At 43.3% G+C, this 21,430-nt stretch overlaps 2 protein-coding genes across 4 annotated transcripts; both read right to left on the bottom strand.

Annotated features, from left to right (window-relative positions):
- Nucleotides 1–3,061: 3,061 nt before the first annotated feature.
- Nucleotides 3,062–6,143, bottom strand: LOC125715477 (3-oxo-5-alpha-steroid 4-dehydrogenase 2-like). 2 transcript variants are annotated; one of them, XM_048987015.1, is made up of 5 exons: nucleotides 4,995–5,877; nucleotides 4,311–4,474; nucleotides 3,832–3,933; nucleotides 3,534–3,684; nucleotides 3,062–3,429 (listed from the first exon to the last, which is right to left on the bottom strand). In XM_048987015.1, the coding sequence occupies exons 1-5, from the start codon at nucleotides 5,267–5,269 to the stop codon at nucleotides 3,363–3,365; spliced, it is 759 nt and encodes a 252-aa protein (XP_048842972.1). In that variant the 5' UTR covers nucleotides 5,270–5,877; the 3' UTR covers nucleotides 3,062–3,362. The 2 variants fall into 2 exon arrangements, with proteins under 2 accessions (XP_048842972.1, XP_048842974.1); XM_048987017.1 differs by lacking the exon at nucleotides 3,832–3,933 and having other exon boundaries at nucleotides 4,995–6,143.
- Nucleotides 6,144–11,609: 5,466 nt separating this feature from the next.
- Nucleotides 11,610–21,422, bottom strand: LOC125715476 (protein MEMO1). Of its 2 annotated transcripts, XM_048987014.1 has the most exons (10): nucleotides 21,282–21,422; nucleotides 20,969–21,067; nucleotides 17,883–17,964; nucleotides 17,570–17,638; nucleotides 16,709–16,821; nucleotides 16,278–16,389; nucleotides 15,502–15,644; nucleotides 15,078–15,154; nucleotides 14,002–14,106; nucleotides 11,610–13,548 (listed from the first exon to the last, which is right to left on the bottom strand). In XM_048987014.1, the coding sequence occupies exons 2-10, from the start codon at nucleotides 21,027–21,029 to the stop codon at nucleotides 13,417–13,419; spliced, it is 894 nt and encodes a 297-aa protein (XP_048842971.1). In that variant the 5' UTR covers nucleotides 21,030–21,067; nucleotides 21,282–21,422; the 3' UTR covers nucleotides 11,610–13,416. The 2 variants fall into 2 exon arrangements, with proteins under 2 accessions (XP_048842971.1, XP_048842970.1); XM_048987013.1 differs by having other exon boundaries at nucleotides 20,969–21,400.
- Nucleotides 21,423–21,430: the final 8 nt, after the last annotated feature.

Below are 21,430 nucleotides of genomic sequence, written 5' to 3'. Positions count from 1 at the left end.
TAACTGCTAAAACTGTACTTTTCTGGAGAAAAAACAGTTGTTGCTCCTTGTGAGGGCAGCAGGTCTGTTGCATCCCGTCCCGCATGACGGAGGTGGTCGTGGGGGGGCAGGAGCTGTGCTGGTTCCCCGGTTTCTCCCCCAACCTGCATCACAGAACACCAAGTTAGACGGACCCCGTCTCATTTCAATTTCGCTGATTTTGGCTTGACTGGTGTTATCTCGGAAACTGGAGCAAATCAGAAAACATCTGTAAACATTCAGAAATAAAAAAAAAATCTAGTATCAGTTCCAAAAGTGGGTCCTAGCCAGGACGTAATGCTATAAAAAGCCAGCAATGCTGTTCTTTAAGTTTGTCTTGTTGCTCTAAAAATATGCGTTATACTGTCTATGTGTCGCTTGTTCATTAATTTCAATCAATCTGACGGTTAATTTCCAGTTGATTTAGTGAAATTAGTGAAACCTTTATCATCTGTTTGGAGGTGAATGGTTTTTCGCTGTCTCTGACATGTAGCACACGGACTCTCAGTAATAGATATTCCTCTATACTGTACTGGAATATGGTTGGCCTCATGGTTCGATGATCGTGATTCCCCAATTTAATCAGAAACTCGTGCGATCCGTCAGCTTCAACATCACCGGTACCACGCCACACGTTATAAAGCGTGCAACTAAACGTAAGTGTGTGCGTGAACCTCGGCAAAGCTGAACACGAGATAATAATTATGTGGTCACCGCTCTTCTGTAATAATCACCCACACATGGCTCAGTAGGGAAATACATACACTTGAGGTTTAGAAAGGAAAAACATGAATCATTTAATATATATTAGATGATGATCCGTCCATCCTTTAAGCTTATTGTGGTCCGGACTGTGAGGTTTAGATAATGACATACATTATAAAGTATATCGCTATGAATATAGCTATGCTCAAGATAAGTGTAATAATATTCTGTGTAAGTTACTGTCTAAGTTAAACTGTAGTGGCCGACTGGACTATTAATGTTCAATGTGTTTTAACAGCATTTCTTTAATCATGTGTGTGAAGTCTGCATGTGCTCTTATAAACACCAGCCCTAATCGCATGTCTTCGGACTGCAGGTGGAATTCCTCTCACCACAAGGAGAAACTCAAACAGGGCACCAAGGGAGCAAGTTTGGTTTCAACACTGCTAGGGAACAAATCAGTGCTGAACCCCCTTTGCCCTCCTAAACGCATGGTACTGTCTCGAAATCGGTAGGGATACATCCCCATTGTTTATCCCCAAATCTACACCCTTGGATAATACATATAGAGTAGTAGGGGATTTCAGTTTCCCTGTCGCGAGAGGCAATAAGGCTTTATTTGTGATGTGTGATATACTGATGCAATAAATAAATCCAACCTTTAGGGGGCAGTGCTGACATACAGGTTCAATATTAAATAGACTCGCAGACTTCCGACAAGGGCGCCGAGGAAAAAAGAAAAAACATAGCCGGTCCGCAATAATGTTACCTTGCATTGTGATGCAAATTATGTGGATTGTGTATTTTATATATTATGTATATTGTGTATCGTGTTTAAAAAACAAAACTGAAAACAACGAATGTTTACACTGCATAAGTCAACAATCTAAACCACAGAAGCAAGAACAGGGACCTGTACTACGAAGCGGGGTTACCGGCTTATCGGGGTAACTTGTCGGATTTAAGGTAGTCTTGGCAAAATGTAAGTGAACGAATATGAAGTCCATTTAAACTGTGATACCTTAAATCTGTCAAGTTACCCGAATAAGCCAGTAACCCCGCATTGTAGTACAGGCCGCTGAACTGATACACTGTTCAGCTGTTCAAACCCAGGTGTGTGGACTCTTCAGCCAATCAATCCTCAAATCAATAATCTAATTAGGGAGTTGCAGCGAAAACCCGCACACATAGCGGCCCTTTCTGGATAAGATTGTCCATCCCTGCTCTAATACATGGTTCAACAAACTGCCTGTTATGAATTGGCAGTGTAAAGTAATTTGTGTTATCTCCTCACAAATTCTCCATAGTGACTAATCCAGTACTGGGTGGAAATAAGTGTGAAGCTTAATTCAGGAAGGACAGGACATGAGACGCTTGGACTGGATGTCAGTCATTCTTAGATACACACACACACACACACACACACACACACACACAATGGGCGATTTGGAAGCACCGCTTCACCTAAGCACACGCTGTATTACACTGCGTTGAGACAAACCAGAGTACCTGAGAGAATTTGCAAATTGCACACACACACACACACACACACACACACAGCCAGGGCTGCGAATCATACTTGCAGTTCTGCAGGTGTGAGGCCACTGTGCTATTCCCTGAGAAATTACTGTGTAATCATTATCCTTAAATCACTTGAACATTTATCTTCTTTGCCTTTCTAATCAGTTGGCAGGATGCCGTTTTTATAATTTAATTAGTCTTACTTGTATTGCAACAAGTCTAAAATGATACCAACATCATAAGTTATACCCTTAACCTCTGTGAAAATAGTAAATTAAAAGTCTGTCAATGGGCAACATAGTGTCTGCAATGACAGTTGAACCACAAGCCTTGCAAAATGATTTGCTGTAAGCCTCGTGGGGATGGCAGGGTGGCGACAGACCTATGTGGGGGGGGGGCAAATTCCACCCCTGCCGTATCTGTGGGGTTTGCCTGTTCTCCCTGTGTTGGCTGCATTTCCTCTCTAATACGGTTAGGTGAACAAACATCTATCATTTATCTATAGTGCATGTATCCTTTAATGTGCTGGCATTCTATCCAGGGTGAACACCAACTTGGCTGGAACAGCCCTGCACCACAAATGGAAAATATGTTCAGATTTTTAGGGCAGAGCTGTTCAATTCATGGTCTGAGCCCTGCTGATTTCCCAGCCTTCCTTTCCCTGTGAGCCAGGTGTGAGGCCTCTGGCCAATCAGAATCAGTAATTATTAAATTAACTACCTGGGAGAACTGAAAACAAGGCCTGGATTTGGAATCGAGGGCCAGATTTGAAGAGCCCTGTTTTAAAGTGTTGAAATGAGGCACAAAATGAGGTTAGTAACTGTAAAAAACACTTTTATTTCACACACAATGTGCTGTTGAAAGCTACAGAAAGATATTAGTAATGAAATGATTATGAGTCAAATTATGCAAACTCTTGTATGTAAAATGTTAACATTAACCTACATGTAATAAATCCGCCGTCAGACCGAAACTATTAATGCAGCGCTGGTTTGCTCGGAATGCATGAGTCCAGGAGGTTAACAGCGTCCTCGAGAGATGATTCTTTTCGGGGAAACTCCGAAAGATGGCTGTAATTTGTTAGTTTTCCTAAGTATGATGGTAGATGACCAAACCTCTCAAAATAGGAATGGTATTACTGCTTTTCTTGATTGTGGGTAATCTGAAAAAAACTTCAGGTAAAATCTGAAACATAGAAAAAATAACAACATTGAAAATAACGTTTAAATAAATGTTATTAATGCACGTCAACGTGCCGCGGTTGGGGAATGTGGGGCCGTAGCAGTTACCGGTGATGATGGTAAGCGCGTGGTCCGATGGAGCACAGCGTGAAGACCGCAAAGGAAAGGGCAGGTACGGACCAAGCAGCAACGGCAAAGCCGAACCACTCGATTATCTCCCCCAGGAAGTTTGCACCCGAGACGTATTCAAACATGCCACCTGAATGAAAAGTGATCAGCATCCCATTATAGTTAAAGTACCGCGCATAACCTAACAGAGATGAGAGGGCAAGCACACACAATTTTCATTCACAAGAATAAATCAAGTACTCAGTTTTATAGGAATATGTGAAAATATGCTATTAACCTTTGGGAATTGCATAGTGGAGTTCTCCAGGTTTCCTCAAGTTTCTCAATATGTAGTCACTGTGGACATTTATCCCCATTCCGATAGAAAATACGATAAGTCCTAAACGCAAGCACAGAAGGATAACATTTATTTGTCGTTGTGAATCAACGAAGTTAACGTTAGGCTTTCTAGGAGTCACGTGTTTTCGGGACTAACCGTGTTTTATGATATGCGATCTAAAATGAAATTAAGGCGATTACGTCAGTAACGCTGGAAACCAGAGGTGGAAATTTCAGGTCCAGAAAGTAAAAATCCAGTCCAAGATTTTGTTTCAACCAACCATTTGAGTATAAAGAATAACATCACGGAGTACTCAACTGCTTGGTTGAAACAAAATCCTGGTCTGGATTTTTACTTTCTGGGCATGAAATTTCCACCTCTACTGGAAACACAAGCCTAGGAGATAGTTGTGGTAGGTGAGAGCCAGAGCCGCTCACCGAGCAGCAACCGCCAGTCGGTGAGCCACGCATCACCGTACGCCGCACAGTGCAGCAGGTAGTGGCTCTGGACGAATCCGTTGACAGAGCAGAAGATCAGGGCTGACAGTACGATCCGGAGGGGGGAGGGACGGCCCTTCGTCAGCAAGGAGTACACGAAGGTCCTGAAGAATACAGCAGAAGTTCATTACTACACAGCACGTATATCAGCTGATTAAATCACGCCATTAATTTAAGAATAATATAATCAGTAGCCCTACAGCTTTCATGTCAGTCACAAATTATGAATCTGTCGCGGACTTTAGTGGAACCATTATTCTTTTTTGCAATCAACTCCCACTATAAAATTTATGTGTTATTATGGAAATAGTTGCAAAGATAACTGAATTGACTTCTTAATTAAAATCGAGTTTTATGTAGCAATTAATTTAAGTTATATTTCCATGTATTAAAGTATGAACAATCTACGAACAAAACTGTCGTGGGTGTGGGGTGATGCAGTATCCTTCAGTGTCCGCATGCATACAGACAGCCCCAGTTTGATCAGTCGTAAAGCGCGTAAAGTAAGTTTCAAAGTAAATACATACGGTGCAATTTCTGATTTTATATATATATATATATATATATATATATATATATATATATATATATATATATATATATATAATTATTTATTCATTTTACCTCTGGAAGTAGTGGCCACAGAAGAGGCAGAGCAGCAGAGTTTCACCCAACCGCAGCTTCGCCCCTGTGCCCCAACACATCAGCATGGGCACCAGGAAAGATGGCAGCTCCTGGAAAAACCACGCCGGTTTGGCCGGCACCCAGCGCCGCGATGCCGACAACGCCGCGTACCGGCCGTAGGGGGTCTGCCTGCGAGCCTGCCTGAAGCTGAACCCGACGCCCCCCGCGATCAGGACGCAGCAGTAGGCAGTAACCAAGCTGCCGTGGCAGTGCATCTTTCACGGATCCGTGATCCGTCACGATGAAATACCCCCCGCCTCAGTTCGGAGAGAGGTGGATAAGGGGAACCAGGATGCTGTGTGCAAACCTTCTGCAAGCTGCGGCTTTCGGGGAGTGCCTATGTCCTGAAGAGATCGCGTAAAGTTAACAAGCTGACAAATGATCTGTCCCCATAATATGTCGCAATATATCTTGCAACAGTAGCTAACAAATACACCGAATTTTTCAAATTCAAGACTCAAGACTCTGATAACACATTCCACATTTTTGACACCCTTAGTGAAGACTGACAAAAGCTAATGTAAAACAAAGAATCCATGTTTTATGTTTAAATTTCCGTTTTCAGTTGGGATACACCCTGGTTGGCACACACACACATATACACACACACACACACACACAAAACTCAATCCAGGCATTTAGCCATAAATAGTCACTACATTGCGGGCAGGGGGCTGAAGTGACTAAGAATAAGGTTGCCGCCTTTTTATGAAAATGGACGGACCACGTATCAACAAGTAAACACATCCTTTCGTCTGGCATAAAAGAATTAGAAAAGGTTTCGCATTTTTGTGAATTAGCGTTGTGCATAACTCTGAATATTTTAAACACCTTTCGGTATATTCATGAGAAGAAACACCTGAATAATTGATTACTTAGATACTAGTCTATGCTTTACTTATGCTGGCTTTTGCTTCTTCTTGGCTAAAGAAGTAAGCAGGGGAATGACAGTGGAGTACTTAGACCTAATCTGTAGCCATTTATAGAACAATTCACATTATTTACTTAACATTCCTCAATCATATGCTGAAAGTACCTGGTAACTCTACCGCAAATTGCTATTAACAAACATTACATAAACATTATGTAAAGCTTAACCGATTATTAGGACATATAAATTCATGTTAATTCAGACAGGAATAAATATTATTTATTATTATACTTATTATAGGCCTTATTATCTTACCAAATCTTCCATTTATACTTGGTATTTCCAGATAATACTTGGTATTACTTGGATAGTCCTCTTTTCCATGGGATACAAAATAAGACTCTTAAATCCTCTGTATAGCTGGCAGCAAAGACAGACAGAATGTGTGGACATGCCTCAAAATCTCCCTGTATTTTGTAAAGTTCATTCACAGACCTTCTTGAGTTCTATATCTTAAGCACAAAGGCTTCTACATCACACCTTGCATAACTAAAGACAAGGTTATCTGTTTTCACTGTGTTATTTATGATGTGACACTTGCAGTTGGCCTTCATAATATGTGGATTAATTTCTTTGTGTTTCGGAAGAACCAAGTTGTGCCGACCATGATTAAGTGATGCGTTATCTGCACCATATATAGGCACTAATGCGCTTGACTGGAAGTCCGTTGTTTTCAGCGATCGACACCTGTTTGTATACGGCTTCGCTAAATTCGTCGGGGTCATCATAAAAATCTAGTAATCCATACTTCACACGGAAGATATACTGGACCGTGTACGGGAACTATCATGTGTTGCCAGAATTGGACGCATCAGAACATACTGCAAAGTACTGCGCTTTCTATAACTCCGTTGCTAGTCTTCCTTGACTGAACAGTGCCAAAATATTCTCAACTAATGTCTCACTCTTAGTTCTGCCACAGGACATTTTAGTTGCAATATTAGATTCACTGAATATTTTCGCACTCACCTCGTTCCGGTAGTCAGTGGACAGGTAGCTGGGATCATGTCGCGCACCGTGATAAGTAGTTAATTCGGCAACAACAATTGTGTCCTACTCTGAGTCTTTTCTGATCACAAATGATGATATTGCCTTGGTTTGTTTGGTGGTTTGAACATGTTTTTTTGTTTTCGTTTTAGCACGGTCGCCTAAAGCAGTTTTGCCTTCATGTTTAATCAAAATGATAACAGCATATGGAGCATGTGGCAGACAGTGCATCGCCTGGATCAGGCATATATTTCATTTTTCACCCAGTCGTTATTGAAATAACAGAGAACAAGAACGTAAATTAAGAAAAATAGATAAGAAGGAATAAAATAATAGGAATGAATAAAATAGTGAAAGCTGTACAATGCAATTTTAAAGACATTTTCGGGGAACAGAGGTATGCTGAATACTGGAATGCAGTGGTATAAAAATATTTGATGTCCAGTAGATGAACAAAAGATGTATAGAGGTTGTAGGGTCTGATGGCAGTAGGCAGGAAGAAGGCAATGGGGACCAAGTGCTCACAACGTTTTCCAAATTTGCCACCATCCTCTCAACTTTCTCCAGGGCGTCCCAAGGTTAGTCTTGAAATGAGGCTGGCCTCCCATGTCTTGCTATAAGCTTATCTTGGAAAACCCAACCAAACGCCAAATGACAAATTCTTTTCCTGATATCCTTAATGCAAATGCTAAGCTTATCAACCTGTCCACACTGGATATCCGTCAAGCTAAACCAGACAGGCCTTCGGTACTTTGGGGATTCGTGAGATGATTATTAAACCGTGTGTGTGAAGAATACTGACATTGACAAATCTGGTGAAAGTACAATGTAGTATTTGCACCGTGTTGTATATTATGTGTAAAATTTTTATTCTATTTTCATCTTAATTCTTTATTTTTATGCCAGTACTCATTGTTTGGTTTTCGTTCTTAACTGTTCCTTAGGCAGTTCCTAACTCCCTCTGGCATTAACTCCAGCACAAAAATTGTATGCTTGGAACTTCATGGAATGGCCGAGCAGCTGCATGCAAGCCTCACATCTCCAAATGCAATGCCAATGTCGGATGGAGTGGTGTAAAGCACGCCGCCACTGGGCTCTGGAGCAGTGGAAATGTGTCCTGTGGAGTGATGAATCACGCTTCTCTCTCTGACAGTCTGATGGATGAGTCTGGGTTTGGCAGATGCCAGGAGAACTTGACCTGCCTCACTGCATTGTGCCAACTCTAAAGTTTGGTGGAGGAGGGATGATGGTAAGAGGTTGTTTTTCAGGAGTTAGACTAGAGGCACCTTAGTTCCAGTGAAGGGAACTCTTAATGCTCAAACACATCTACGGGCAGTTAGCTGATTAAGATGTTTGAGCAGCGAAATCTACAAACTGTGTTGCAAACCGGATCTCTGGGACTCCATGACCAGAGCTGGGAATTCTGCCCTAGTCACTAGTGTCGAGGACCCTGAAATTCTTCCCTTTCTCCTCCTTCATGAGCCACCAGGCCTGGTAGTGGTTTACCTCTTACTCCCTATAATATTAACATGTAAATTACCAGGTTAAAAAAAAAAACGATATGTTAATGGTAGAATCGATTCTCAAAATGAAACATTTAATATCGAAGGGAACGGATATTTCAGTGTGAACCCACACATCTTTAATGTTTTACTTTGGCCACGTTTCTCTTGTACAAAATGATGTTACCTTGTTATAATTGTCTCAGTGAGTCAGAATAAACACTCAGTCTTCTTCGGGCACATTCACAAGCGGTTCGTTGTTTTCCATACGGTCATCAAATCAGCTGTTATATTTAGTCGCTTATTGCAGCAATGTATAATCGTTCGCGCAGCTGGAGCTTTTTACATGAGTAATTCCGGTTAAGTACCTTGCTGGAGGGTACTTCTGCAGGACCTCTCATGGGACTTGAACTAGTAATCGTGTTAGGTCTATGTCATTAAGCAAAGCGCTGCCTGTTTCCCTCAAACTAACACGATTAACAACAATAATGGGCAATCCTAATGAAAATACACCTCTCATTTAGTCTGACTAGTTTTTCCATTTAACTGCTGCCAATTATCGACAACAGTGCATCCCAACGCATTCACAGACAGAGGCCATGTCATTTCTTTTGGTAAGGCATGATTAAACTGAAGGATGCCATTCAAATATAAGAAGTGCGTAAAATCTTAACAGAAAACTAGTTTCGGATTCGCAACCTGAATCCTGGTGTAGTGGGGGAACAGCGCCACCTTCTGGTACACTGTGCCGCCCCTACGCGGATCTCAGAAGCACTCCAGTGTTAATCAGCCATCACGTGGCGCTATGCTCAACCTCTGTGAATTACTGTAGTCGGGTGTCTTTGTCCGACATCTTCCGCACACTGTAAAACCTCTAATTACCTCTAATTGTGACATTTGGAGCAGAATAAAAGAAACCATTATGTCACCCCTCATAAATATGCGCAGCGCTTCATGCTGACGGATCTTTTTCAACTCAATAGGTAAGAGAATACATGAGCGATTACGTCAAGGACACTTACTGTCATTAACTTAGAAAAATAAAGGCGATTGCCGTTTCACCTCTTACGCATTTTAATGTAAATAGAATTTTATTTGAATTTCATGTATGTGATGAAAGTATGATAATTTGTTAAGTGTCTCCCACTTTTCAGCCGGGGGCTGAACCGATAAGCATGTCTAATGACGTTTTTTTGCGTGAGATGCACTTAATTAATGTGCTTATTAGAGAACCACATACAATCCCACCTTCATAATCTTGCACTACAAACAACCAGAGATGTTAATTCTCCCCGCCTCGGATGTTCATGGCTGCATCAGCAACCCCCAGACAATCCAGGTGCATCTTCAACGCTGACATCTTGTAAATGACATGACTGAACTAGCAGATGTTTGAGGTTCCGCATTATACATTTTATCTCACCCTCTACACAATTGTGGTTTATAATTATTTTTACTAGCTGGTTCTTGGTTTATGTCTTAGTATGCATACCAATTTCACATTTCTTTGCATGCTATTTAACCATAACCTTAGTAGACGATGAAAATGTTACTCCAACATGAATCAGGGTGTCATCTACACATTGTCAGCCATGGACAGTGTTTGGGAAGTTACATTATTTTTGTGAGCATTAGAGACAGAGGTGGAATCTTCAGGTCAAGAAAGTACAAATCCACACCAAAATTTTGTTTCAACCAACCAGGTGAATATAAAGAGTCAGTCACAGAGTACGGTTAGTTGAAACAAAACCTTGGTCTGGATTTGTACTTTCTGGACCGGAACTTTCCACCTCTGTCTGTAACGGATTACTTTTGTAACTTCCCCAACTTCAGCCAAGGACATCTGTGCCAATTTAACTAGAGGAGGACAGACACAGTCCTCTAAAATCTTGGCACCAACAAACTGATTCTCCTTGCCCAGCTGCAGCTGGTACTACAAGGAATTAAATTGTCAGATGGGGCTGACAAGAGCCTCCCGTGCTACAACTCGCAGTCGTTCCCACAGTCTGCCTTTCAAACTCTTCGTTATTCGGCTGAGCTGCTCTACTGACTCTAGCTTCCCTTTGCCAAGATAGTCTGTGAGACAGCAGACAGGATCAGACACTTGGAGCATCTCACAGGTGTGGACAGCTGCACAGACTCCTTTCTGCTTAAACACAGTCCTCCTTCTGGGACACAAGAGCATTAGTGCTGAGAATCTTCGCGTAGAAACATTTCAGAGAGAATATTCACGTGTGTGGTAAATAGGGTTATGTTTTTAATGTTGAAGGCGTGATGCTAGTTTTTTGGAAGTGCTTGTGACGGTCTTACACTGGGCCATAACACAACCATCTGCAATTCACAAAATGTTTACAAGGCTGACTGGTGATTCAGATTGCCTGAAGTAATTAAAAATGAAGCCACTCTATTCTCTCCAAAGCATTTTCTTGCACAATTCCCACTGATACGTCTTGAGAGAACCAAGAACCGTAATTCATAATCCATAGTTTGAAGTGTCTCATTCTTCCTCTCTCGCTGATTTTATGCACTTTGCATGCATGTTACCATTTTGCTCTGCTGGGTGATAAAGCAGTCAGCTCTGCAAATGTACGTATACTCTCTTAGGCAGTACCTTCCTAGAACAGTAATCTCTTAAAATCTTATGCGTTTCCCAGAGTCTATTTAGAAAAAGGTCATCTAGTCTTAGGCCTGACCAGCATGAAACTACACTGGCTTTCACTTCAGCTGCAAAATAAAAAGTAATCCCTAAGGCTGCTAAGGGTTTTAGGAAAGTTAGAAAACTGGGAAATGTAGGATGTCAAACTGAACAAATGTGGCATTAGCCTGGAAAACACAAAGACGCAGTGCTTCACAAAAATAAACAAAAAAAAAAAAAATCCTTGATTCTCCACCGGCCTAGCTGCACTGGCACGTGTAAAATTCCAATCAGTTTGAGCTACTTAAGCACTTTGACTGAACTAATTATCATGGCAATTGAACATTTTCTCGCAGCCATGAGTGGTTTAAATGGCAAGACCATGAACATGAGGGAAATAATCCACAGCACGTTGAATCCCGATCTGTGACCGTTGACATGTTCCGATCATATCTGGTTAGTCTGAAGAATCACGCACAAAATTAGACGACACCACAGAGCACGTTTCAGCATTTTACTCTTAAACATTTTGATTGTAATGACCTAATGATACTCTCTGGAGAGCCTACTGGGTGCTCAGTCAATGAAACCTGAGATCATAAACAAACCCCAAAGAGGAGTCCTTCAGTTTCACATACAAACATGCCCTGTACTTTTAACTGCCGACCGTCATATCCACTGCACTTAAACATGGTGAAAGCAAAAACACATGAAAACAGAACGAGGGGCTCTTCAGCAGACTTGTGGGAGTTTAACTTACACAAAAATATTCTGAGAACACAATGAAAAGTGATTGGTTGGTTCTGCCTACAATCTGGATCAGGGAGAACCAATCAGACGTCTTGGTTCAGTCTCCTCTAGCCTCTTAGATAAACCTCCTCTACAATCCAAATGGTTCAGATTGAACCAATCACTTTTCATTGTGCAAGTATAACTCCCATGAACCTTCAGCAACAGGTACTGTGTGAAAGACAAAACTGGCCAGCTTTTTAACTGGTACAGCGGACACATGTTCTCATCAGAGCCAAGACTGAGGAAAGAACAATGACAGGAGTCCTAAAAAACGGAGAGCCTAAAAATCATACTGCCAAGTGCAGGTCAGGAGTAAGATGGGAAAGAGCGACTGGGAGGCAAAGCATGGCATATATAAGGGGAAAATATTTTCTGACCATGGAAGTATTTAGAGAGGGCTGAAATTTTTCCAAATAACTCAAGGCACAACTGTTCCGCCAGTCAGTATCCAATTAATGAGAGTTTTGCTTTTCACATGAACATCAACAGACAAATCGAGGAGAAGGTACATCCATTGGGTTAGAAACAAAATATCTACAACAATGGCACCTCGCTCACTTTAAGCTTAGCACCTCAAGGATATACGCGGTGTCAATGATAAGGTCAGTGTTGCTTCAAAGTGAAAGGGTACCTCTTAAAACTATTAAAACTCCTTAGCAAAGCCTGCCATCTGCATTGTACACTCAACCCAAAGCTAATTTCATAGTCAGGTGATGAAAACTACTATAGGCTCATTTTAATAGAAAAATAATAATAATGCAAGTGCTAAAATATGCTACTAACTGCTATAGGGTCAAAACATTAGACCTAAAAATGTAACATATCAATGGGGGATGAAATACATAACAGGTAATGAAACAAAAAATATATATATATATATATATATATATATATATCACCCATAACAAAAAGGAACTTCATGTCTAAAAACAGGAGTTTTTGTATTTGGTATCAATCGTACAGCAGAATACCAGACTTGGTTGCTTGTAGCCCTTAGTAAAGCGACTGCAACAGTGGGTCTGTTGTACAACGTTGGCGATAGCTACCTTTACCACTTTTCATTGGCTTCTACTGTATCGTGAAGGTGTTTCACTTTCCTGTCCGGTATTGTCTGTTCAAGCCTTTTTAACTGTTCTGTTAACATCCACTAAAACCTAAAAAGAGCTTTGCTCTCGAAAAAATATGACTGCACAGTTCTGAGAACAGGAGTGCAAATATAAAGGAAACGTATTTTTAATTTTTTTTTCTTATTCAAGAGAACATTGGCAGCATGGAGGCTGAAAGACTCCATGATTAACCTCCCCTCCCCCCCCCACCATCCGTATTGCCTTCAGAATGTCAAACGCAAAACCCAAAGTCAAGGCTATCGATCATCCTCAGCTAAAACTCATGATGCCCCAGGGCTTCAATCTGAACGGTTGGGTGGTGGGATGTTGGTAAAGGCCATGGATAGGGGACTGGGGACCAGAGCTGCTACTTCTCCCCAAGGAAAGGGGGGGAGGGGGTGTCGGATTCTCAATAGACTATGAGGGCGCCTGCAGCGTAGCTCACGGAGCTGTCCTGCCAGTTCCTGCACTGGCTGGACTGGGCGTAGTTCAGGAAAGAGAACTTCATGTCCATACCAGTCTTCTTCAGCTCAGCCACAGCCTACAGTGGAACAGGAGGTGTAGGGGTGTGTATGTGTGGGGAGAGAGAGAGAGCAACAAGGAGAAAGACAAGGAGACAGAAAAAGACAAGGAGAGAATGAGAGACAGTGAGAGAGGAGCAAGAGAGAGAAGGAGAAAAATGGAGAGAAACATACCCAAGGAAAGATAGCAAGGAGAGCAACACAGACAAGGAAAGAGGCAAGAAGAAAGTGAGAGAGAGCGCACACGTGAGAGATACAAGAAAGAGAGAGAGAGAGAGAGAGAGAGAGAGACACACACACACACACACACACACACACACACACACAAGCATATTGAACTTTCTAGAATAGCCTCAATTTATAACCGTCTTGACAGAATCCATATTTGTATTAGTATTTCAATGCAATTCTGCTCAACTGTGGATAAACCAACCCTTTACGGTGTCAGAAATCCCTGCGATACAGATACTCACATTTAGCAGCACTCCGATAGGGTGACGCCCACATATAGTGTTGTGGTACTTCTTCAAGTAGTTAGTAAATGATATAGGGTCCAGCTGTTCTATGATGCTCATGCCCTGGTAAAGACAAAGGAAACAACCTTCAGGTACCATGGACAACCACTGGAGGAATAACTCCTGTATGAAGCTCCTTGTGATCAAGATTTACTATCCCTTGTTTTGCCTGGGCATCACAACAGCAGAAGCTCATCAAGCCTGTGGACTGAGACGGTACTGTCTGGATGAGCTCCTCAAAAATGGAGGCTAATCAGAGGACTCAGTACCCGAAGTAGGTACCTGCAGTAAAAATCATGATGGATTGTCATGAGCCAGAAAGAGAGCCGAACTTATCTGCAATCTCTGCTGTTAGATTAGGAAGACTGGCAGTGTTACTTTCCGGAGTGCTACCCTCCTGGCAGAAAAAAAATTCATGACCGTTTTACAGTAGATACGACAAATGTCCACCATTAAATTACAAGGGACTGGTAATGTGCAGGAAAAGCTTAGTACGTTTTCAGTCCGTGCCATTCCTCGCATTGACTGCTAGAGGTGATTGATGTGTTTCAGGCCTTAGTTCGCATGGAAAGGAACAAGCAAAACTCAGACTCCTCCACCCCACTGAGACAACCAGAACTCTTTATGGTACGAAAGCCTTAACAGTCATCTCTGCAAACAGGCAGGCGTTATTTGCAGTTTACGAAGGCCTAGTGCCAAACTGAAACAGGCGTATTCAAAGTCACATCTCTGAAGTAACCACGAAACTGAAGGGGAAGCAGAGCGTGCCTGACTCATGGCTGTACCATATGTGGAAGCAGACCGCTGACATTCAGCCATGGTGTGAGCTTAAGGCACGCTAGCTGCGATGGTTTGAGTGAAATTTTAATGGCGCTTTGTCATGTACAGAAGGCGATCTTATTACTGTGCAGTTGTACAAACCCAATGCTAGTTTGCATCTGCCTTCTGGAAAAACAGCTGGCAGGAAAAATGAAGCGTGACCATCCGACATTCCCACAGGACTGCACGCGTGTGCAGGAGGGAGGGCTGCTCACCATTTTGTCAAGGTGCTCGATGGATCTGTAGATTTCACCCTGGGACTCGTCGTAATACGTGTAGCGGAACCGCTGCCCTTTAGGAAGAAAGAGGATGAGAGAGAGAAGGAGCAAAAGGAGATAGACTGCACCCACAAGGACGATATGCATCTGCAGAATATCACCTTTACATTTCCACTTCATTTATGTGAAACTCAACAGTGCTCAGAAAATTTGTATAACAGACCTGAAGACCAGCATGCTGTACATGTGAAACACTAACAAATCGCCTTTTGAAAGCAAATGCTAACTGACACCTGCTTACAAAACAAAGAACAGTCTTTATTTCTGATCTTTCACCAAGGCGTGTCACAAACAGTCAGCTTGGCACACTGTCTGTGAGCTGTCAGGGCCTCTGCAAGCTGGCTCCAATGTCAAAACTCACCCCAGTGACAGAAATCCGACGAGATCACGAAGAGGTTGGATGGGTCGGCCAGGTATTTACTGAGCAGCTTCCCATACTCCTGCTCTTTAGACTCGCTAAGGGCGCCCACGAGCACGGGGACGATGGCAAACTCGTCTTTATGGCTGTAGTAAATAAAAAAAATGAAATTAAATAAAATTAAGTAAAACGAGAAAAGCCGGGGGGGGCAGCTGAGTGATCAGGGCCAGCGAAAGCGATATCAGCTAAATGTGGGTGGGGGAGGGGGCGGTTTCCAGCCTGGACATCGGTGCCTGCAGCGCTCCGCAGATCCATCTATCGCGGGGACTTATGAGGCTGGCCTCAGCACAAACTAAACGAGTGGAACCGGTGTCAGATTGAAGAATGGCTCGCTTTTTTGAGTAATATGTAACTGTGGAGCCGAGACTTCAGCTCAGAGCTTCTCTGGTAATTGCTCTGCATGCAAGTCACGTGACCTGAGAGATAGCGACAGGAAGCAGACTCTGTGGCTACATTAGAGACCTTTATTCATGATTTGAATAACCCTGCATTACAAATTATTCAAATCATGGTCCTCAGTCTGAGCCTTGCTGATACACCGGCCTTCCTTTACCTGTGAGCCAGGTGTTCAGCCTCTGGCCAATCAGAATCAGTAATTAAGCTAACTACCTGGGAGAACTGAAAACAAGGCCTGGATTTGGATTCAGGGTCCATATTTGAAAAGCCCTATTCTAATGATCTGGCAGGACCTTCCACACCCCCGTCATGATAATACTCACCTCTCCATGGCTTTCGCGGTATAAGGCAGGTGCATCTCAATGCTGTGCTCGTCCTCGTCCGTCTGCAGACTCATCCTTTCGAACATCCCCGTTTTCCAGAGGTCGGCATAAACTGCAAGGGGGGTGGGGTGGGGGGAGAAGGCACGCGGCCAGCGGCTGTAATGCGGGAGGGGGTTCATGCGCCGGGCCCATTAGATGGCCAAGAACACCCAGTGCTGCAGGCCTAGATAAAGCTGCGATTCATCTCCGGCACAGGGAGCCTGGCATTCTCACATTCCCTTACGCTCAAACTTTAACTTGCCGTCATTCACAGGTCCTGCAGTCCTTCCTGAACCCCCTGTACGGACTTAAAACATTTCCGATGCGATTCATTTTCGTTAAGCTTCCTGTATTTAAAACTGTTTTCATATGAGCTGGTGTGAATGTCCTACCTTTCTGATCGATCTTCAGGTCGTACAGCGGCGTCCTGTAGATCTCAGCGGGGGAAAGTGCACATCGGGACAGAGGGACGTGGTGCGAGGGTCCCAGGATGAACACCCTCTGCCTGCAGGGGGGTGGCTCAGTGTCAGCACACTTATGGAGCTTCTTAGGAGACAAGTGGACCCCTGACTAGGAGCTGGTTCTTCTGATCAGTAATTCAGCGTGGTGCTCCAAGCAAGGGGCTGCCATACTCCGAAATACTAAACACCCCATGCTGAGAAGCCACTGCCAAGCACTGTACATCTTAAATGGATACAAGTGTATTGCGCAGGAGAATCAGGCAATGAGGGGAAAAAAAAGCATCCAACATCTGGAGATATCAGCAGGGGATATTGGAGCACTCGCATTATGAAATCAAATCAGCAGTGAAATAACCACATTTTTATGCTCTACATACCAGTAAAAGGACCGTTTTTCATTGAGTTGGGACTCTGGGGTGTTTAAATGGATTTTATTCTTCCTCGCTATCAGGGGGTTAGTAAACACTGACATTTGATTAGGACATAACCTGTACCTGAGGCACACAGCATTGTGATTTCGCAAGAGGGGAAAACAAAATAATGGCTACAAGGAAATCCTTCGACAATAGCGGGGAAGGCAGACAGGACCGCACGCGGAGTTCATTTCAGGTGTCTCTGGCTGGGAACGCAATTCACTAAACATCATAAGCAGTCCTTCACACAATAAAATACAGATTTACTATATATAAAATGCTCCTGACTGAAATCCAACTTAAAATTCATTATTTTAATATGGAAAAAAAAAAAGAACCTTAAGAACATGAGGCTTAATACAAGCCTGGCTGGACTCACGTGACAGAAGGATCCACCTGTTTGTAGGCAAAGGCTGCACAAGAACCACAATAGGTATAACCAGCGTGGCTGCAAGACAAAAACACCCAGATTTACCATTTGTGTCAACATAGAAGACACTGATCTACAGCTGCCATAAACCTAACGTAACGCATCCAACAAACCCGATAAAAATATCAGTCTGTCTTTATTATTGATAAGTGCCAAGTTCAGCATAACTCTGGTGCGTTCTTGCCCTGAATTATGTGTCATCTGATCGTTTGTCATTCCAGAGGTGTAGAGTTGGCATGACTGCTAGAAAGTTGTATCTTACGGTGCAATGATTGCTCTGGCGGGCTTTATCGTGGATTGCACTTGAGAAAGCCAGCCTTCTAGTTGTGCATTCAGCTGGGACCCTGAGAAGACAGAGGCAAACCATTAAAAACAGAGAAAAGAGAGTATATGAGACAGTATTTTTAAGTACATCAGGCCAAAGGCTGATTACATTACCATTTTCTTTAAACAGACTGCTGTCTAAAGGGGGTGGGGTGGCTTAAAAGGATAATAATAGAGCACCCTACAGTTCCACTTAGCTGCATCAATAGGGCAAGATCTTGAGCGATTACAGTCTTATCAGCAGCAGTCTACCTGCCTGTTATGTGACAGATGGTTTGTAATGTTACAAGAAATGAATCTTAATCTGAACTGGAGGACCAGTAGTGTGACCTTGACTGAAAGCATTAAAAACAAATGAAACCAGACATGGCTTGATTTATCAGGGCACAGCAGTAAATCTGCCACCTTCCTTTTACATGGGATTCTGAAGGGCAGTCCGTCAACAGTGTTAGAGACTCCCTCTGCTTCCCCCCAGCTACTGTTAAAATGACGACAGAGTCAGAAGATACCAAGGACCTGTCCCCGGGAAGCATCTCTCTATCATTCACACTTCAGGACAAATATTAGCTTGCGTTGATTGTGGATAATCTTGCGTTCAGAACACACCACAAGTGAGAGAGAAGGGAGGAAAAAAAAAAACAAGAAAAACAAACACACACACTCCTTCAGGGGCAGAATGATTAAACAGATAATGCCCCAGTGCAATTCTGATATCACAGCCACAAATGTTAGAATAAGATATAACAAATGACAGTCTACAGCTTTAAGACCTGGCAGTTTTTCATACCAAGTCATGCTGCCCCACTCAGAGACGGCACCTGCGTTGGCATGTAATGAACACTCAGAACATAGTTAAAAAAGGACTGGCCACATGAGGCCAAAGGGCTCTGCATTCAACCACATTCTTAAAGCGGTAGCATATTACAGAGAAACAGAAATGGGTTAAAAATAAAACAGGGCAATATTGTGACCCCCTGTATGCTGTGGACCATGAATTATTCCTTGTCTTCTTTCACCAGCTCCAACAAAAATAATCTACGCATAAGCATCTCATCAGGCAGATGCCAAGAGATCTCAGCCTCTGAAGACTCCTCCCCCCCAGTCGTTATTGTTTCAGCACAGCTGGAGAGCAATCATTTAGCAGGGGGAACACAATAAACAGTTAGAGGCTACAAAGAAACGGCCCGGGTGGGCTTCCGAATCTATACTCCACAGAAAAACACAATAACTCAAGCTGTCATATGGGCAGAAACTGCAAGCTTGGCACTTGACCATGGGCTTATTGGTCTCAGTAATTAAAAGCTCTGTCAAGGTGGAAAGCTTAAGGTAATTTAAAAATACCGCATGTCCCTGTTTTCCCTGACATTCCGGTTTAACGCAGACACACAGGCGAGAATGCGCCCATGTACACAAACGCGCACACAAAGGCAAGTCTCAAAATGCTGTATATAAAAATACAATCCAGAACACACATACAAAATCTCACACATCAATAATAATAAACCACAATCACACAATGCAATATTTAACATTGGGCTTAAAAAAAGTTACTGTGGTTTGCCTGGTATGCTAGGCGTACGCAAATTTTACCTAGAGGATTACATTTATAAATTTACACCTTTTACTGATGGCTAAATACAGAACTCATTTTTGGTAGTTAACACTTTATGAAAAAGTGTCATGAAAAATGACCCCTGCTCAAAAACCCATTAATCCAGATCTGAAAAACCTTCGTATAAATGAAGGCCTTTTTATACAAGCTTGTAGATTTCCTTAACGACCGACATTTGTGTAACGTCAGTATTTTATATAGATGCACACACACTACTGAGGGACTTCACAAATATAGATAATATGGCTTGTAAAACAAAACCGATCCTTAACAGCATGAAAATATTAAAATAGCTAGCGTGGGAACTCATTTCCTTTCAGAGGAAATGACATATACATTTATATCCATATATATGAGTTATGACTACTAAAATTTGCAGTCACCAAAGCTTTATGGGGCCGTTTTAATAGCATGCACTCTTACACTGCCCAGCTAAATATGTACACCGATTGCACATTTAAAACAATCCTAGACGTTTATGAACGTTCTTGCATGTTTGGTGGCCCCCTGCAGAGCATGTCTGAGCCCTGACCCACTAGCGGCAGCACAGGCGGCCGCTTCCTCTTTAATCCCTGCACTCAGGCAGCACCGCGGAATTGGACCGGACTCCGCAGCAGCGTGACACTGAGATCCGGTCCAATTACACGCCGCCCAGCCCCGCACATGGGAGTGGGGGGTGGGGTACGGCCGTCTTTTGTTGTAACTGAAGTCTTTCAGTTAGCTGGGCGAAAAAGAAAAGTGCTGAATCAGCTCGGGGGAGGGAGGGGGGGGGTTTAAAAAAAGAAAGACGGTTTGGTGCCGTTTGTGCGCCGCGTTAGCATGCTAGCGGGGCGCTCGCGCTATTCCGTTAGCTGCTAGCTCTGTCGGCTAACACTTCCGAGCCGGCTAGCTAGCGTCTGTGGGTTTTAATGGTGAACAAAATACACGTAACACAGGGGACACCGAGCTCGTCGAACCCAAAGGGCAGCCCACCGACAGGCGAAATGTTCCTCCAACTCAGCCCAAAGTCCCCCAGTGGCAGTTTTTTTTTTTTGTACTAAATGACCGGCTAGCGAGTAGCAAAGTGGTAGCCGGGAGCGGCTAGCTAGCTGTTCCCACAAAAGAAGAGGGGCGGCCTGTCAGGAAGAAAAACGAGCGACAAATACTGGCTTTTACAGGGAAAGAAATCCTGTGACAGCACGGAAGCCGCGGCGGCTCCCACCCAAAGACCCTAAAGTAAGTTCGGCCGTCATTTAACGCCCTACGGTGACCCTCCAAAAGCATGCCGTGGCGCCAGCGCCGGACGCACGGCCCCGGCCAACCCCCCAAACCATTCCCGTGTTTACAAACCTCCCACCCGACCGGAAGCAGGGCCACCCCACCGAAAAGTGATCGGACTCCGCCACCCGAGCGATGCCCCGGCAGCCCTTTACCTGCGGCGGTGTACCAGCTGCCGGCGTGACTCGCTTCTCTGCACACCGCTCGATTCGACATCTTAGCGCCCGAGCCGCCTATCTTGGTCCAGTTAACGCCTTGTCATTAAAAAAGGAGAGAAAAGGAGTACCAGGACGGAAAAGACGGGAAGACACTAGTTCATCGGACACTAACAAGTAGTTAAAAGGGAGTGTGCTGCAAACGGTACTGTTTAGAGTGAAATGGAGATCGAGAGAGCGATATATAAAACTAAAACTCACGGAGCAACTAGATTATGAAAAATAACGTACAGAAAAGGAGGAAAAAACACACCGAAGATTAAGTAAGCAGACGGTAAAGCTGACAGTTCGCAAAAGAACAAAAGCCAGCATCGGTCTGGTCGCTCTCCCTAGTAATGTACCAGGCTGCTGACTGGACGTAGTTTGGCATAATTCGGCTGCCGTCGTCATTTTAGCAGAGCT

This window comes from Brienomyrus brachyistius, chromosome 20 (genome assembly GCF_023856365.1).
Source record: "Brienomyrus brachyistius isolate T26 chromosome 20, BBRACH_0.4, whole genome shotgun sequence".
In the NCBI taxonomy this organism is placed as follows: domain Eukaryota; kingdom Metazoa; phylum Chordata; class Actinopteri; order Osteoglossiformes; family Mormyridae; genus Brienomyrus; species Brienomyrus brachyistius.
Note: the sequence above shows the minus strand (reverse complement) of the source record. Positions and strands in the feature narration are given on the sequence as shown.

Bases quoted from the DNA above. Each gene is read 5' to 3' on its own strand.
- LOC125715476 (XM_048987014.1), bottom strand. From the start codon at position 21,029: ATGTCGAATCGAGCGGTGTGCAGAGAAGCGAGTCACGCCGGCAGCTGG. The intron at 15,645-16,277 runs GTGAGTATTATC...TATTTACTACAG, and splicing joins ACCGCGAAAGCCATGGAGAG to CCATAAAGACGAGTTTGCCA. The intron at 14,107-15,077 runs GTGAGCAGCCCT...TGTCTTTACCAG, and splicing joins TCGAGCACCTTGACAAAATG to GGCATGAGCATCATAGAACA.
- LOC125715477 (XM_048987015.1), bottom strand. From the start codon at position 5,269: ATGCACTGCCACGGCAGCTTGGTTACTGCCTACTGCTGCGTCCTGATC. The intron at 4,475-4,994 runs GTAAAATGAATA...TGTATTCTTCAG, and splicing joins TGTGGCCACTACTTCCAGAG to GACCTTCGTGTACTCCTTGC. The intron at 3,430-3,533 runs GTAACTGCTACG...TCTATGTTTCAG, and splicing joins CGCGCTTACCATCATCACCG to ATTTTACCTGAAGTTTTTTT.